This window comes from Crotalus tigris, unplaced genomic scaffold, assembly GCF_016545835.1.
Source record: "Crotalus tigris isolate CLP2741 ecotype Arizona unplaced genomic scaffold, ASM1654583v1 scf7180000017573.2180621, whole genome shotgun sequence".
Taxonomy (NCBI): Eukaryota; Metazoa; Chordata; class Lepidosauria; order Squamata; family Viperidae; genus Crotalus; species Crotalus tigris.
Genome location: NW_024096483.1, coordinates 790,391 through 810,003, shown reverse-complemented (window position 1 = coordinate 810,003; position 19,613 = coordinate 790,391). Strand labels below are relative to the sequence as shown.

At 35.4% G+C, this 19,613-nt stretch overlaps 1 protein-coding gene across 4 annotated transcripts in view; it reads left to right on the top strand.

Annotated features, from left to right (window-relative positions):
* Positions 1-19,613, top strand: part of ATP8A2 (ATPase phospholipid transporting 8A2) — a 347,289-nt gene that overhangs the window by 310,953 nt on the left and 16,723 nt on the right. For 3 of the 4 annotated variants that reach the window (XM_039356441.1, XM_039356458.1, XM_039356450.1), the window contains exons 34-35: positions 9,988-10,076; positions 13,272-13,376. In XM_039356441.1, coding sequence (XP_039212375.1) covers positions 9,988-10,076; positions 13,272-13,376 — 194 coding nt within the window. The remainder of the gene's footprint in view (positions 1-9,987; positions 10,077-13,271; positions 13,377-19,613) is intronic. The other variant, XM_039356469.1, reaches the window with a different exon arrangement.

Sequence of the window (19,613 nt, the reverse complement as noted above, 5' to 3'; positions counted from 1 at the left end):
CAGATCCTGGGGTTATGCTGAAAACATTGAGGGGAAATATGGTGAGATAAAAAGGCAGTTCAAAGAGCATCACGCTAAGATTGAAACCAGTAAGAAATGTATTGCTGTTTTAACTGCTCAAGATGCAACAGTTACTAAAGAGCTGGTGTCCTACAGAGGAGTCTTGGACCATATCCAAGTTCAAGAAAGCAGGGGGAAAAATAATTTGCTAGGACTCTTTTATCAACAGCGTAAAGGGACTCTAATAGAAGCTATTAAAATGTTTCTTGGACCTGTTTCAGATAGATTGTGCTGCATCTCTACAGGCAGCCTAAGCATGCTATCTAGACACAGACCTTTGCAATTTATTAATCTTGTTTCACTGAATTTCTCCAGGGAGCTGATTGAGATAAAATATTACCATCAGCCTCTGTTGCTCCTCATGTGCACAAAATGTTTACTATTATTGCTGGAGGCAGATTGATGAGAACAAAGAATGTTCTGATTTAATGGATTGGTGCCTCAGAAACAGCCCGGTTTGTCTTTAATTCGAACTGAGAAATCCAGTCATTATCATTTAAGTAAAAGGTAAAGACAAGATGGTACCTGTTCTCTTTGGTTGCCAAAAGAGTAACCACTTGAAATATTTATAGGGTCTTATCTTTGCTACTGAGTGCTTAGTAATTCTTTGAATTGAAGCATGTAAATCTCTTGAGCTTTAGAATCATATCATCCCAAATTATTCTGAATCTTTAGGGGAGAACTGGTACTTTAAATCTTCTAGTTCTTTTGGCACAGTGGTGCTCTCAATTCATCTGATCTCATCTTTCCATGGTTCCTAAAATTCTTTTTATTTCTAAAATATATGCCTACATGGAGAAGATTCCACTACTTTTTAATTTACATTACAGATAGTGTTTTGACCCTTGATGCAATGGGAATATTATATATTTATATGTATTATCCACCTTTGTGTTGCAATGTGCTTAACGAACATTTTGTACAAATGTACAGTTGTTAGAATGCAGTATTGCAGTCTAACTCACTGCTCACTGCCAGGAGTTCAATCATATCTGGCTCAAGGTTGACTCAGCCTTCCATCCTTCCAAGTTGGTAAAATGAGGACCAAGATTGTTGGAGGCAATATACTGACTCTGTAAAACCGCTTAGAGATTTCTGTAAAGGACTGTGAAATGGTATATAAGTTTAAATGCTATTGCTATTGTGGATTTCTTTCTTTTTGTTCTAGTCCTTCTTAAAATATGCTGGTTATGAAAGTGTTCTTATCATCAGGGATGGGTTTGGGCCCATCAGTTGAAGAATACTTGCAGTATGTTAACTAATAAAAACTTCGATAGCACCTTACTGTAACTATGAGTAACAAATGAGTTTATTGCACAAGCCAGGAGATAGTGAGAGGAAAAAATAATATCTAAAGAAGAAATAGGCCAAAAATCTTTCTGATTACATAGAAAATATGATCACTCTTTCTTCTACCGTAGCTTGGAATCATATGTAATATTTGATTTTTTTTCATGACGGGTTTTCCGGCTAGCAAGAAAAAAAATAATTTTCCCAGTTTAACTTTACTTTCCATATTTTTTTTAATACTCTAGTGAACAATGCAAGCTTACTCATATGAGAGAACTCACCAAGGGGCATGAGTTCCCCTTATTTAAAAAGTAGCTTGGAAAAAATATAAATATAGCCTTGCAAGTATAAGGAAAGTCTGATGCTAGTTATAAAATAGAGAAATTAAATTTCCAAAGCATTAGTTTAAGTCTCATTCTCATAAAACTGAAGAGATAATTGTAATCATCATCTCAATAATCAGATTACTACATGCTTGTAGGATGGGCGTGGTTGTTCAATATTTCTTCTAAATTGTGCCTCCATTTAGATGGAAGAAACAAAGATTTAAAGACTGAAAGTATTCTGCTATGTTGGAAAAATCTCTTGATATCTTATCTAAACCAGGGGTGTCCAACCTTGGCAACTTTAAGATTTGTGGACTTGAACTCCCAGAATTCCCCAGACGCCTATTGTGTTTCCCTGAAAGTAAGACCTACCCTGAAAATAAGCCCTAGCTTCATTTTTGGGGGTGGGCCTAATATAAGCCCTACCCCCAAAATAAGCCCTAGTTTTGGCTGAGGCGCACACCTAAAAATCAAGCTAGGGCAGTGGTGGGGGGGGCGGAGCTGTTCCCTGTGCCCCGCACTCACTTACTGTTGCAGCCAGGCCTCCCATGAATCGACATCTGCCTTGCCGGACCACTTCTTCAGTGGCAGATCACCAACGCTCGCACGGTTCACCCCCAGCCTTCAGGAAATGTCTCTGCAGCTGAGAACCAAGCTATGGATTAAATCTGTAGCTTGGTTCTTATGACTGCAAAGGCCTTTCCGGAAGGCTTCTGACGGCAAAATGAAGGCCAGGAGGTGCTGTGTGTGTCAATCTGGAGCTCCAGTCTCAGTGGCTGACACCGAAATGGAGGTTGGAAGTGACACATGCAAGTGGAGATGAGCGGCCGCAGAAGAAGTGGGCCAGCTGAGGGGGTTGTTGGTACCACCGCCACGAGGTGAGACTGTGGAAAAGACAACCCCCTGAAAATAAGACATGGTGCCTCTTTTGGAGGCAAAAAAAAATATTTTCAGGGAAACACGGTATGCTAGTTGAGGAATTCTGGGAATTAAAGTCCACAAATCTTAAAGTTGCCAGGGTTGGACACTCCTGCTAAACCATTTGCCAAACAGTTATTAGATGCACTATTTATTCAGCATATGGCATATCATACCTGGAGTAGCAATATATATTATAAATATAGCATACATATATACACTAGTATTTTTAAGTATTTTATGAAACTTACCTAAGCATGTGTCTCCTGGGTCTTAATCACAACATTATATTCTGAAGCAGATCTATTTCTTCTTTTTACTAAAAAAATAAATAAAATTACAAGTTAAGCAAGTGAAAACTGTCACAAAAGAATACTAAACCTAAAATGTTTTTACATAAATCTGATACAAATAATTGCTTGCAAGGTCTTTCTGAACTCTTTAATCAAGTGCTCTGCTTGGGAAAGCTAAATGACTGTTGCATACATTCCCTTTCTTACTTTGCTCTCTAATTATTTTCTTAAGAATTCATTTTTCATGTTTGATAAATAGTAATGGATGGATAACCTGAGATAATACCATTTCCTTTCTCAAATCGTAAAATGTGCTTGTGTCAAACATTTTTATCAGCGTATACATTCTTATGGCAGATTAATGTAGATAATTTAGACTCCCCAATTTTGCAATCTTTGTGCTTTGTTTCCTATCATTATTTTTTACAACTTTCTGTCACTTTTTAGAGCTTTGCTATCTAAGAAACACAAAAATGAATTAATGACTTTTGACACAAATTCTTCACAGCTCTTGAAGTTCACTAGCATGGTATCACCAAATGTCAGGCAAAGGAATATAAGAATTTTTTTTACTGAAAATTGTTGTTAGTTTCTTTTTGTTCTTGTGCTCATATCTGCCAATATACCAGGATCAAAAATAGGGATACTGTATATGCTTAACTATGTGCCAAACATAATGCAACATGTATTCTGTGGGTGTGGTGTGGTTGTGGGTGTGGGTGTGTAAAGAAGCATTTTGTTTTTCAAACCCTAAAAGTGTTGGTTTGTGGGAACAGTTTTCTTTAATCCCATACAAAATGTTCTATATTATATGCAATGCAGTTGCATACAATACAAGGCAAATGTTCTATCTATATGTAATACAATTCTATATATATAGTACAATATATACAATCACAATTTGTCTATATGGAGAAATGGAAAGTGTTTTCCTTGTCTGGATTTGCTGTTGAAAGTTGTGTTAAAAAGATTCAAATCCCTATTCTTCTCCTGGACATGTTTTTTAGCCTTGCCTATCTTTCTATGGCAGGATAATATAAGGAAAAAAACCCACTGCCCTCTTTAAGTTCAGGATCTTAGCTATGCAGTGGTGACAGAAGCTTAAGAATATAGCACAGGATGTTCACAATTTACTGTTTGTCATGCAACAGTCCAGTATCACTGTTATTAAGAGTAATAATATTAAGATAAGTGACAAAAATTGCAGTGTTATATGCTTTTGTTCAGAATGCCAGTCATACACAAACCATTCTAACCATGTATTGTCCTCCCAACCTAATTTTAATAACAACAGTGTAAAAACATTCAGGGGCTATTGGTCATGCTGAGCTTTCAGTCTTTCTTTCTTTTTTATGGTGAGGAAATCATCTAGGTTATTTTTCTTACAGATTTCTTTATTTCTGCATTCCATAGGATTTCCCAGAGCTTGTTATCTCTTTTTCTCATACATAAATGGAGCCATTCTGACTACATTTGGATCCACATTTCAAAAATAATTGTATTTTAGTACAAAGGGATGTAGATAGGGAATTTCTAGAGTGCCTAAAAATCTAAGTAGTTTATTTAGAAATCTGTCATGGATTTCTTTTACATAGAAAAGCCATGATCTTCCAAAAGGGATTTAGCTAGCCCATTTTCTTCGCTAGAAAAATTAATAAAAGTCAGTGCATAAAAATCAGCTTATTTTTAGAACAGCTATATTAAAAATAGTATAGTAGTTGGATGAGCAGTTAGATAAGTCTTATAAATACTATAATATACATAAATAATAGAAATAAGGTCAATTAGGTATGGTTAAGTAAAATAAAATTAGATAGTTGCCAAGAAAATAAAACATTTTAGGGCTATTTACACCCCATAAAGCTTTTCTGGAATAAATTTATGTAAGTTGTAGTATGTCCAAAGTCTGTGAAGTAGCTGGTTTTTAATGCATGTTTTTTTTTAAAAAAAAAAATCTCTTTATTATTTGTAAATGTGTAAACCTCCCGGAATTGCTGAGAGTCAAGCAACATTTAAATTATTATTAATTAGCAGTAAAATGTTGATAAATATATATTCAGATGTTAATTTATATCCTGTACATCGAAGTAATTCTCAGGAGATGGCTTGGGGGATTAGGTAGGTTATTGTTCTGTTCCTTGACTTATCAGATCACTCCAAATTAATGGATTTTGCCATGTGAATTGTGTTCTTATTTCACTTTACCACTAGATCACACTAGATTTCATTGAAAATGAAGAATGAGTTTTCCTACTGTTTCTGAATTCTTGGTGGAAAAAAGATATGACTAACCTGGTAGGGAGAATAGAATATTCATAGTTTGTATTCTGTTGTTACCAAGTGGATGCTATTGTATTTGGCAGTTATTTGCTATCAGATTATCTTTGCCTTTATCCATGTTGATTTATGCATCAGCAACTGCCTGATCTATAGCTTATCCATGCTACAGTAAAGATCATGTGCCTCAGCTGCAGTTCAAGCTAAGATTAAAAATTGTCTTGCAACTGTGTATTTATAAAGGAAAACAAGTGGTTTATATTATTAATGAGGCTCCTTTAGCAAGAATGATATGGGTTGTGTTCTTGTCATACCTTGATTGAAATATAATTGAAAAGAAGTCAATTATAGGACTTTTTCTTTTCTTAAAGCTCCTGAAAAATGTATTTTGGATACATTTTTGAGCAGGTGCTTCCTCTATATAGTGAATAGCTTAAATCAGAAACTTGCTTTTTGCCCAAAATTCTTAACTGAAATCACAGGGCTGACTGACATAGGCGTTTATATATCTACTCATCTGTGCTGCTGCTGACAGCCAATTCCCACAGTTGGCCTGGAATGGAGATAGAAGAGATGTTGGGGATTATGAAGAAGGCTATAGAAAAGGCTTTGGACCTATGTCCTTGTGGAAGTCATTAATTGTAAAGGTACAAGTAGGGTACCTAGAGTTCTAGAGAACAAGTTGTACTACAAGCTCTATTAAATACTCCCACCCAGCGTTTTTCTTAGTAATGTTAATTAGAAGGAAAACATAAATAGTAAAACTGTTAGATTTCTTCCTCATCTTTTTCCCCAGCCGAGGCGTACAGTTATTGATTTTTGAGAATCACAATTGTTTCTTACATCCTGAAATGTAGCCACCTTAGCCGAAACTTTGAGAAGTGTTCAAGGACAAAATTCTTATTGATGTAGGGACAAACCTAGGCAACTGAATTAGATTGCTTTTAAGTCCAATATACAATGAAATGTAATATTTCTGGTTGAGATTGGATATACACGCAGCAATTTGAAGGATGATTTGGTCAAAATAATCAAGATGTCAGGGAGCATGGTGCCTGACATTTCTGCTGCACAAGAAAAATCCTATCTGGACATCCTTCAAAAGGTACTTGGAACTTAAGATAATGTTGCATTAGGAGAACAGCATAGAAAGAGAATCTTACATGTACTTTAGTGAAGCAGATAGAGCTGTATTAAGTTCTACTGTACATTGTTTCCATTCTTTAGAGGTTGTAGAGGATATTTTTAGTTATCATGAATGGTGGGTAACTAGAAAATGTTATATATTTATGATGTTTTGCCAGACAAAACATGACTTTTGTTGATTAACTATGTTTTGTCCTCTTTTGTGCTGATATCATTGGCCCTTGGGAACAACTAGGTTCTTGATTAGAGCTGTTCCAGGAATCTGGTACTATAACATTTCCTACACAGTGACTCTGACTATGTCTGGAGCATAATAATAAAAATGTTTTGAGAATTAATACTTATGGATAAGATATATTTTTCTCAGAAATTAAATATTGAACATTTCAAAATTTGAGGTGCATGTAGATACCGCTTGTCAGTTCCCATTTTTCTTCCTAGCATGGCTGTAGACAAATGGTCCTATGAAGTAATTTGCCTTCAGTAATCTTACAAATTCATCTTTGCTTAAGATTTGATAATGTCTTATGTATTTTTGTTTTCAATATTTTTTTAAAAAAATGGCTCCTACAAATGTTTGTGGTAAAATGTCTTTTCAAGGTATGTGATCCTCTTTCAAATCTCTTGTTGTGACATTTCCCATTATAAAATATATGTGTTCAACTTTATAAGTGGAAGCAGAAAAGCATAAGATAGATTGCGGAGACCATTTTAAAAAAAGTGACAGATAAGCATGCACCTGTATTTCTGCTATTTTTATAGCACAAAAGGATTTTTAAAAGGTATGATAGTGATTAGAGCAAAAATGAACAAGGATTAAAAGGGATAGAATATGTGAAAAGGGGATGTGACTCAATGGTGGAGTGCTTACTCTCTATGTCACAGTTTTCAGCTTCAGTCTATTGGTTTTCCAGTTAAGGCTGGAACAAACATTCATTAAAACCCTATCAGGAGAAAAGAGTTTAATCATTTATGGAGGCAAGTAGATTCCATGTAGCATCACATTAGAAAATGTGTAATTCTAAATCAACAATTTGCATTCATATTCTTCTGTAAACAAGAAATATTGTGGGGAAATTGGCATCTCAGAAACTGACTGGCACTTGATCCCTATGTCTCTGTCTTATAAATAGAGGTATAGGACTATACCCTCTATTTTCTGACGAGAGGATATGGTTCACTTGCTGCAAATAAGCAATAATTGGATCACACGGGTGAGAGCTGGTGGCATTCTAGTGAATTGGTAAAAGCCTTGATTCGTGTTTTCAATGAGTGGCTGCAATTCAGGAATGAACCTCCTTTTAACTGATAAAAATGTCCCCAGTTCAATCTGAGATATCTTCAGAACTCTTTAGATCTCAATTTCCGTATCTCAGTGTGCCTCAGTCGGGTATTTTCCAGATTGTTTGGACCAGTATTTCTCTACCTTGGCAAATTTAAGATGTGTGGACTTCAATTCCCAGAATTCCTCAGCCAGCAGAGTTAAAAGCTATATATCTTAATTTGTTAAGGTTAAGAAACACTGGTTTCGACCCTAATCCCATCAACCCTGCCTGTGACTGATAGAAACTGGAGGCAAAGTTTCAAGAAGGCACCACTTTTCCCATCTTTGTTGGAAGGAAGCTCACAATATTCCAAAATGTATAGGAAAAGGTCATCTACACGAGGTCTGAAGAAAAGCACACAATTAGGACTTTCCAACTACCACACAAATCTCTGAAAAGCAGTCCATTGCAGAGACAAAGTGTAAAGATTGCTCTTGTGATATGGAAAGCTTCTCTGCCTATATATGTCCATGTGTTCTGTAAATTATGAATATTTACTTATTTCATATTGATTCCTATAGCACCAATTCCACATGTAAATATGGAATTTTTTCACATTTGGCTTTGATAAGTGTGAAGAAGAATTCACTTTTCTTGAAATATATATTAATGTAAATATAATTCTCTGGGTGGATTATAAAAATACTATAAACATTAGTAGCATTATTTTAAAGCAACAAAACACTTTCATTAAATAGCAAGGAAAGGAAAGAATGTAACAGTCCTGACCCTTTAATATTCTTTCTATGTATTTTATTGAGCAATGGATAGTTTTATTGATTAGCTAGGAGAATGTGGTTGAATTGTGCAGCAGAATCCGAAATACTGAACTGATTCTACTTTTACTTTACTTCCGGTTTGTGTAGTGTGTTACAGAGTTTCACTAAATGTTTAATTGTGCTACCAAATTTGCCATATTTCTGCCATTCCACCAACCACACAAAGAATTAAGCTCAGGAAACTAATAAATATATTGAAAATTACCTGGCTGTGATTCTTGTAGACCAGCTACAGTTTTAAGGCTAAACATATATGAATTGTAAAATGATCTCCGTCCAGTAAAACATCCAAATAAAACTATCATATTCTAATACAAGTCTTTTCCAAACTGGTATTCTCTAGTTGTATTAAACTACATTAATTTTACACCAAAAACAGACCAGACATCTGGAATACATTAGCCTGGGGAAAGCTGGTATAAGACACATCAGTCTCTCAACAATCCAGAGACCCTTTAAAATCTATACTGATTTATCCAACATATGTTCTTCCATATCAGCTCTAGGCTCTGTAACTGCCTGTTTAGTTAGCAGAGTTAACATTGCAATGTACTTGGGAGACCAGAAAAATGGTCAGTTTGCTGGAGAAAGAGCCTCAAGTGATGTAAATATTTGATATAACCAAACATGCTTTTTCTCCTAAAACACAAGTTTTTTTTTTATTAAAGAGTTTTATAAATTTTACAAAAAATAAAAAACAATACAAAAACAAAAAACAACATATACAAATAAAAAACAAACATTACCCAACAAAACCCCCCTTCCCCCACCCCTACCCAAACCCCCCCCCTTCTCCCCCCAGGACCTCCCAGAGCAGAATATAGGCTTAATTAAAGAAAAAGTTAAAAAAATTTATAAAAAAAGAATATAAAATAGAAAATATATATATATAAAGTTAAAAATTATGAAAAAACTATATAATATTTTTTATATCAAATTTAAATTGTATGAATTTTATCCATTTATCCCAAACAGCAAGAAATTTCTCTTGCGCTAAAACACAAGTTTTTAATATACAGATCTATTCTGTCCTGGAATAATCCCAAGGAATATATTATCTTTATGAGTGAACATTTATAGCGAACAATAATGTGATACTGTGAAAAAAGCTGATGTGCTATCAACAACCATTTTACCATTTGTAATTACCATAAACTGTGCTGGCTATTGAATTAAAGATTATACACTGGGAATATCTAAAAGCAGAGGATTTTTCTTATTCAGAGTCGTATTGGCATTACTACTAGGATCTTCTTCTGTAAAGCCCACAGGAGAGCTATTCTTATCTAGAATGCATCTAGAAAATGGTCTTTTTGTGCCTTTCAAAATCAAAGTTTAGATAATGTTGTGTTGTTGCAGGAAAATGTTGATGTTAAATTTATCCCTCCAAAGACAAACTTGTATGCCCATCTTTGGGAGAGATAACTCCAAAGAAATTTGACTGAGGAACATCTTTAGATTTCGGGATTTATGTTATAGATTTCTTAGCAATGATCTCAACTTACTCTTTCATTTCAGTCCACCAAAAAGTGTCATATATAATTAATGCTGTATTTATTATTACATTTTACAGGCAGGAATGGTATTGAGATGCGGACACTTCTGGATTGGTTTACTGCTAGTGCCCACAGCGTGCCTTGTTAAAGATGTGGCATGGAGAGCGTAAGTTATTACTTACATTCTTTTGAAAAACATTATTTGCTTAAACTTACAATATTTCAGGTTAGTCCTACAGCTGCTGACCCTTAATCTCAATCCTAAATCAGTTAGATGGGTACAAGGTGATAATCAGTGCTAGTGGTTCTTTTTAGATTCTCTGCAAACATGCAGCCATTTATTTTCCTAGACAACCTTCCATTTCCTCACCCATGAAGATACATATAACACTGCTTTTTAAATGAGTATAGAAGTCAAATTTTATATAGGATGGTACTTAATAATGATGAATATTTAATGCAAAATATTATGATTTTCCAAATGAAAATCCTTGTTTGTCTCTTAACTTTGTATCTCACTGTGATATGAAGAATGCATGAGTTTCTTGATGGTTTGGGTTCCTTACCAATATTTCCAAACAAGACCATATTTTAAATTTATTGATTGAGTATGGAGCTAATTTTAGAGCCCCCTGCTATGTTTCATTCTGCACCAAAAAAAATGGGCCTCTGAAAAAGGAGCAAAATGTTATCAGAAAGAAGACAACTTCTTGTGATCTTCTTCAGTATCCCAGGTCTTGGAGACTTGGCTATTTTCAACAGTTACTATGGATTAAAAGTAATTCTACAATGTGTTCTGATGGAAATAAATGGATTCATAATCATGTAACCTTCAACGGGAGTAAGTCCAACTAACATTGTTGTTTCAATTTGCAACAGAAGATTGGTGTTCTTAACTATCTAAAAAGTAGAAGGTGGCTAAGAAGTTTGTTTCATCTTTAAATGACCCAGTACCTATAGTAGGGCTTGCAAGTTGGAGACCTTTTTTACACTTGTTGAATGGTCATGGAATCATGTACATTTTTCTGTCCGTTGCAGGAAGTGCTGAAGAAAGGAAGAAATTGATTGCAAATGCTCATTCTGAGAGGATTTTTAAAAATTGTTTTTAAAAAAACAAAGAAACTGGAAGAGATCTCTTTGCAGTTTAATTTTTAAGAGTGCAGATCTCTCTGTCATGTCAATTGTATCAAATATGCCTGGGGGAGAGGGGTTCCCTAAAAAGTTTTTTAGAAAAATATTCTAGACAAAATATCTGTCTCCAGAAGAAACACATCAATACCATCTTTCCCCTCTCATCTTTGTTAAGATGATACTAAGATTCTGAAAATACAAAAAAGAATAATCATATTTCACTGACAAAGTTTCACTGTCATACTTCACTGATAGTGTGAAAAAATATGTATTGTATGGGTGAGACTGTATTGCATTGCTTTTATATTGTAAAATCTTTTGATGACCTATTCCATCAGTATCAAAACCTGAAGTAGGTTTTGCAGCCACTGCAAAAATACTATTATTTTTGCTGTTGCCCTCAAAGTAAAAGGAAATCATTCAATTAAATGTGAGAAAATAAAGTGGAATATCCAGATCTCTCAAGCTCTCTTTCTCACTCCCTCTTCCTCTCTTTTGTACTACTATATCTGAACTGCAAAACACTGAGAACAAATAGATGATAATAAGGAAGTGCAGATACTGTCTTGCTATCATCTAGCAGATTTCTAGGTTTTTCACTGTTGATAAACTATCTTGAGTATATATGTGTCTGCATATGGATGTGTGTGAGTATGATATGTGCCCATTATATGCTTAATTCAGTCAGTCACTAATTTGAACAACTCTCTCACTGATGTATCTGGTGGCACACAGTTATTCTAATTGGAACAAATATTACTAAATTTGATTCTCAAAAGTATGCATTTGAGATTTCTACAAATATTTAATTGCCTGGATAATATGATATTTATTCAGCTACCAAATTTCTGACTGTAATAGCAAACTGTATGCTATCTAATGAGCTGAGAAGCAGAGCACATAGCTAATATCATACTATGGTCCTATTTCAAATTGAATAAACCCAGGGTCTTTCATCAGTAAATCAATTGGAGAGAGAGGAGAAAAGACTAATAGATAATCCTCTGTTTTTTTATATTAATCCTGTACACATCAATAAGATCTCAATGCATTTCAGTCCGAATTCAATATTAGAATCCCTGACCTCTCTTTTGGATGACAAGCAGAAGAACTGGAGTGGGGAGGGCACCCCTCCTATCCTAAATGATCTATAAATTCAATCATCAATCATTGATCACCTCTGGATGAAGGCATTGTTTTGCTGTGGTTGTCCTCCTTTCTCTAGGCACAGTTTCAGTCAATGAGTTGGGTTTTTGACCTCTACAGCCCTACATTATGAAGTACCATAGGGCTCTATTTTCTCACTTCTATTTAGCAGTTACATAAAACCACTGGAAGGGATTATCCGCCAGCATGGCATATAATATCAATTGCATGTGGATAATATTTTGGTGTATATTTTGACCCTAAGCCAAATGACACTGTTGAGATGCTATCCTGAGGACTGAATGGATTTTTCTGGAGAGGAATAGACTCAATCTCAGCAAGATGGAGTGGTTGTGATTTGAAAGCTGATACCAGTGAAATTTCTTCTTTGATTCTGGATGATGTTGTGCTCTTTCAAATTTAACTATTTCACAACTTGTAGTTCATCTTGGGCTCATAGCTCTTGGTCAAGGAGCAGGTGGCAGTTGTGGTTAGAAGGTTTTTGCACAATTCCTACATAGTACTTCAGTGGTATCAATTTTGGGACCAAAAAGTGCTACTCGTGCCTTGGGCCATGCCTCATTTGGACTATGGTACTCTATGGACTATGGTCCGCCCTTTGAGCATCATCTTTGAGCATCATCTTCATGAGCCATGATAATGTATCCATCCAATAAGACAATTAAAATGAATGAAAAACTCAACTTTTTTATGTGTGTTTCTAAGAATTATTAGATTTTAGAAATTACTTTTTGTGTATTAGAGTAGACCACATAAAGGATGGAACAGATCAGTATTTTATTTGTATGAATATTTCTTATATTTCTGTACACTTGTGGCTCAAAAACTCAGGGCTAACTGAACCACATATGTGTTCTTGAAAAGATATTTGTCTTTTTTGGCTGAAATTCAATTGTGCTCAGCGTCATCTGAAAGTTTGCAAGAGATCCAGGACAACATACAGTCCATTGGCTAGCCTAGCTGTTCCTGCTGTCTGACCTTGAACAGGAAACCTGACTCTCATGTAGTCAATGAAAGTTGATGTGTTAGTTTCTTTGTTTTGTGTCTTTCTTCTATGATGCAGGGCCAAGCATACTTACCGTAAAACTTTGCTGGAGCAGGTTCAAGAGCTGGAAGCTAAATCCAAAGAGCTGAGGAAGTCTATGCTGCGTGATAGCAATGGAAAGAGGTGGGATCAATTCCATCTTAACTGGAAGCATGCCAGATCCATTTTTTTCCCTCCTCCTGCCTCTTCATTATTTTTGCCATGCATTGCAATGTAATGGTTACCTTCAGAAGAGCAATGTTATTCGTTTACATTTTTTTTTTCAAAAAGCTTCCATCTTTCACTGCTCCATCCCTTATCTGTTGATACATGAGGCCAAATGCAAGTAGGGGTTTGGTTTTTTTTGCATGATAGCTTGTAATATTTTTGTTAGATGTGCTGCCAATCTAAAGTTTTATTTCAACTTGCTTCTTTTTTAAAATGTTGGTTTGGCTCATTATGTTGTGGTTCTGAACAAAAATATATTAAGACCATATTAAAAATCGGGGATAAAGAAGAACAGATCTATCTTTTCAAAAACAATTACTACTACCACCCTTCTTAAAATGAATCAAAGTTATTGAAGAAAGTTAGAGAATTTATTACTGGATAACTGAGAACTTTGCATTAGTATTTGATCTCTAATTTATGGATAAGAAAGCATCAACACTCATTCAAAATCTCCAGGATCTGAAAAGCTATTTTTTATTTATTTATTTATTTATATTTTATTTATTTATTTATTTATTTATATTAAAATTTATAGACCGCCCTACTCCCGCAGGACTTTTAATCTTATTCAGAGACTTGACAGCACAAACTGCTTTTCAGTCTTAGCTTAGTAGAAAACAGTTTAGAAACAAGAGTGGCTGTTACTGAAACAAAAGTCCAAAGTTTAGTTGACTTGAGTTGACAGTCATCTAATTTTTGAATTCAAAATAACCTCTGAATATATTAAAATAAACTTATTTATTTTGTCCCATTGATGGTTTCAGATATTACCCAACAGAACATAGGCTTGTCCAACATATTATTTAAGCATGCCAGAGACCTTTTGAGTAGTACAAAAATTATTTCCGTATTGAAGACCATGATAGGCCAGCTCACACTATGAAGACCATGATAGGCCAGCTAACACTATCTTTCAGCATGTACAAATTTTACTTTTAAATTATTAACAGAGTTCTCCTTTGGATGATAACCTGAGTGTTTCTGTATTGTCACTTGATCCTCTAGAAACTAGAGCTAATGCATATGCTATGTGGGGATTTTTTTTTTTTATCTGATGTGAAAGACATTGAAGAGACTTCTCTTGAGCCCATCCCTTCCCTGCACCCCTTCTTTGAGCTTCAGAGGGTTTCAGTTAGCGCTTTTTATAAGGCATTGTGCTTCAGCAAATGGGAAAGTGTCACAAGTTCAGAAAGGTTTTGTAACTCACACTTGTGTTCTTCAAACAATATGACTCTGTGTGATGTGAGAAGGAACTTTCATAATAATTAAGCATGATTTTAACAAACTCTCTCAAGTACTATTGTAAGTAGAAGGAGGCTTCGGAGACAAAATTTCAGCCTTGTAGGGCAAGATCAGTCTTGGGCAAGGCTCATGTATTTCTGGTAAATTAATTGCCACATTGTGACTGTTGTTGAAGCAGATGGGCAAATAAATCTATAATTCCATTTCTTTCAATAGATTTGCTATCAAATCACAGGACTTTTGCTAAAATAAATAAAAGATTCCAAGATCTGGGTTGGTTTTTTTTTTTTTTACTCAATTGTGTAATGTCGCTGAACTGCTTAGATTTATGTGGTTGTTGGAAGAGAGCCACAGTCCTAAAATAGCCAAAATTAGTCTGGTGTTACCTTTTCAAACTAACAGTTTTTATTAAAAGCCATAAGCTTTTGTGAAGTAGAGCTCATGTCATTAGATGTGTGGGGTGGATTTATGTATTTGTCTATATCTGCCTTCCCCAATCTGATGATCTCTAGTTATGAGTTAGAGCAGAGTTCCTATTATATATAACCTATTTAACACATCAGAGACATCCCTGCTCCTCCACCAGCTGAAGAAAGCTAGCCTAGGCAATCATTTCTAAATTAAAATAATAGACTTCTTTCTCATTTTTGTCCTGAAATACTTCTTTGTGTTTCTGGACTCTTCATACACTTTTTAATCTGTGTATTTATCCCATAAACATTAGGACATTGCTGACTGATTTTTGCAGTCACATTGATTGTAAATAGTTGCAGTTATAACTTACAAGAATTTATTTTGTTCTTATTCTGTACTAAACATAGTCCATTGTACTTCAAAAACAGAAGTCAGGATCTAAGACTGCAGTCTCTAATCCTTCTTCTGATGTGATGCAGATGATCCCTATTTTTAAAAAAGTTGAAATCCTTCCGATTATCAGCTGTTAAAGAAAGGGAGTGAGGACTAATTTCAGTTCTATTTGCTCCCCCTACTCCAAGTGTTTTCAGCTATTTAAAAACAGACCTGCATCTTCAGTTCCAGCTGTTCCACGTGCTCTTTAGGGGATCATCATCTTAATTTATGAAACACTCAAATCGTCATCACCTGGATGGTTGTGTGTGCATCTGCAAAAGTGTTCAACATTGTGTATAAACATGTCTGTGGGTGCGATTGGCTTTCCTCTGCCATGTTGACTTATACTGTTTTGGCATTCTATAAATTTGCACTGCCATGTTCTGCTTCATTCCGAGAGAGTGTACTTTCTTGGCCATTTGTTTTACTATGTTCCCTTTCCAATCTCTTTCGTCTGTATTCCTTTTTTTTTTAATTGGCTCCCCTCATTCTCAGTAGGCTTGTAAGCAGACAATATAAGGAATCCCTGCCAGCCCTTTGGCCCATTCCTCTGCCCCCCAAGGACTCCCCCTCCTCTCTTCCTCCACTCTGCATTTGTTTTTTCTCCTCCTTAATTGTACCCAGGTTTCCTGGGTGGTCCATCTGCAAACTAGATAATGGTAGAGTGTCTCAGCCTGCCTGAAGTTGATGTGTCATGCTTTTGATGAGGCCTCTTGAGTGCCTTCTGAGAACGTTCTCTCTCTCTCTCTCTCTCTCTCTCTCTCTCTCTCTCTCTCTCTCTCTCTCTCTCTCTCTCTCTCTCTCTCTCTCTCTCTCTCTCTCTTTTGCCTTGTTAGTATCCTGGCTCTTTCACACCTGCTTGAAAATGTGCTTGTCTTTCAGAAATCAGGCATTTGGAAAAAGCAGTGCACTGGGAATTTTCTAATAGTGCAATCTAAGACAAGATTGGGATACAATTTTTTTTTTTTAAACGTGATGTTATTTCCATTCTTCTCACTCACCTCTTTTTTTGAGGTCCCTGCTGGTAATCATGCTGTTTTGATTTAGCATGAAATCATCCAAGAAGGTATATTTAATTATGACCAAAAACCTAGGAAAGCTAAAATGTCAAAAGTGTAACATTATGTTGTTTATATGTATATAATGATTTTCTTGTAATTTTAGAAATAATGGTTGTAATTTAGATAGAAATACAATAATATAATATTTTACCATGATGGGAAAGACTGTTTGGTGAGTTGGTCACCTGCTCTGTTTGTCCTCCAGGGATTGTTGGTGGGCTGCTTCAAAGTCCTTGTCTCCAGTGTGTGTGTGTGTGTGTGTGTGTGTGTGTTTAATCTTTGATCTGGCTTTAGATTCTACAACCTTCAAGTAAAGATTTGTCCATTAACAGCCATTCAACTGTTCTCTGTAAAGTAAAACAAATTACAGTGAAATTACAGTTGATTTACTTATTAAAAAATTGAATTTATGCATTTATGTTGTATACACTACATGTCCTCCCAATTGCTTCAGTATAAATGTCAGTTCTATTGGGAGTCATTCTTGCAGACTATTCCACTAAGACAGGGGTAGGCAACCTTGGCTCTTTTATGATTCGTGGACTTCAACTCCCAGAATTCCTGAGCCAGCCATGCTAGCTCAGGAATTCTGGGAGTTGAAGTCCACGAGTCATAAAAGAGCCAAGGTTACCTACCCCTGCACTAAGAGATCTCCTCCCGCCCCAACACCCTAAAATCTGGATTATAAACACATTATCATCATGCCTTTTCTTTTCTTAAAATACAGTCTCCTTCATTTAAAAATATCAGAAAATAAGATATCCCATTCAAAGATCTGTAGAAATAACCTGCAGTGCTACAATCCCATCTAAATCAAAAGGATCCTGGCTTTTAGTATGGAAAACTCTGTTATATAGGAGACATCAGTACCAAAGAGGACTTCTACCAATGGCTGATACTAGATATTTCTGGAAGTACTGAGAAGTGCTTGATTGATGTGGTTGATTTTCTGAGGTAGGCTTAAGTTGGCTGTTCTGGTGCCACCAAATCACGTTATCATGTTTTAAAGATGGGTATGAGGTGATAAGATTCAAGATCACAAAATTTCACTGTGGTACAGTGTAGAATTTTAAATATAAGATCAGTAGCTCTTGTGTAAATCTATAAAGATGCAAATTTTACTTAAGCAACTCTCCAACCATGTTCGTTAGAAATGACCGGCTCAATAAGAACTTCTTAGGAAAAATTTCTTTATAATTTCCCATTATTGTGAAATGACTCAAATCACAACTGAAGGTTTCTCGTAATGAGAGAGTCAGAGAGCACCCTTCCCCTAGACATGAGATTAGCTTCAGCCTTGTCAGTCTTCCATAAACAAGTTGAGATGGAGCTTTTCTAAAGTTTTTTTAATTACTTGAGAAGATGACAATGTTTTTATTGCTTTGGTTAAGTTGTTGGTTTTAATGTATTATATTTATTATACCCTGCATGTTTTATTCCTATGTTTATAATTGTGCTTTCTTTACACTGCCAAGAGTTGTGTGTGATTGTGGTGGTCTAGAAAGCTAATAACTAAATAAATAATGCAGGGATGTAGATTTAAAAATAAAGATTATAAAGTTATGCAGAGTTAAGACAGCTGTGTCAGCACGCATTTAAAAAAAAAATAGCCTTAAAAAAACACCTATGGATTTTCTTGCTTAACAGTTCCTCTTGCCCATTTCAACTTGAGATCAAAAGGGAAAGTGAGGGGAAAACAAGTTCTATGATTTTAAAACCACTCTCATTGATAGGAGTTACAATATACACTGAACAGCATGCGGAAACCATCAAAGCAACCATTGTGAGACTAGTATATGAAAAAATAGAAAAAATGAGGGCAAAACTGCCTAGAGAGTTGGCTGGGAGATTCTTTTTGCTATGCAAATGAACCAGACAATACATTACTAGGATAACACTCTAATATTGGCCCTGAAAATATCTTAGATACTTCCTGATCCCTGCATACTTTAAAGCAAAGTTGAAAAAACCGTAGAGTAAATGCAGAGCCCTCTTTTGTCATCTAATCTTGGTTTTCTCTCCAATGTTTGTCTTGACCAGATAGCCACTTCTGCAACTGCTAAATTGCCCTATGAGAGCCTTCTCAGAACATAAGCAAAAAAATTGGTTCCTCTGGCTCTACAGATCTTGGTTAGGTGAGGAGCCAGATTTATGAGCGATGATAGGCTGTGTTCATATGATACAGTCGCCCAGAGTTCATTAAGCATGGATCTTTCCAAAGTAGCTGCCAACAATCTCAGGGTCTGAACAGCCAGGTTAAGGGTTTTATTATAACATCAGCAACTGCCTCAGTGGCAATAATGGGGGAGAGGCTATGAAAATAAAGGAGAAATGGCTGTGTTTCATTTTTCATAAACATTTGCAAAAGGAGCTAATGATTATTAGAAGTGAAGAAGCTTAAACTGTTCCATCCCCTTCATAAGTGATTTTGTGTCTCAATAATCTGAATTATGTTTGAATAGAGAGGCTAGGTACAAATATACCTATACAACCTTTCTGTCCTTTTCTGGACTATTTTGGATTCTCAAGGCTAAAATAATATCTGTGATCAGTTGCAGATGTTTTAATCAAGCTAAGTAGATCTGGATTTGATAAAGGCTGCAAAGAAGAACATGGGACTGTTCATGTACTTAAACACCATGTTGAAGGAAAAGTGGGATGTTCTAAACTAAAACTGATAGGAAAGGCACCCCAGTTGCCCTAAGTTTCGTTTACATTCTCTGGCTGAAACAATATTTAACTTCACAATCAAAAGGTGCAGATACTCTAGCTGCCACTTTGATTTTAATCAAGCATAACAAACCAGATCTTTCCTCATTCATGGTTCAAAGCCTGAGATTCTTTTAGTCTCTAGATTGAATCTAACTGATAAGACACAAAGTTGTGTCAGGATTGGGTGGGTTTTTTGTTTGCATTTCTTATTATATCTAATTCTATGCAAAGAGAGTATACATGAGCAGCCTTGGAAGCTGTGCTACTGATCTCTTTATTTTGACAG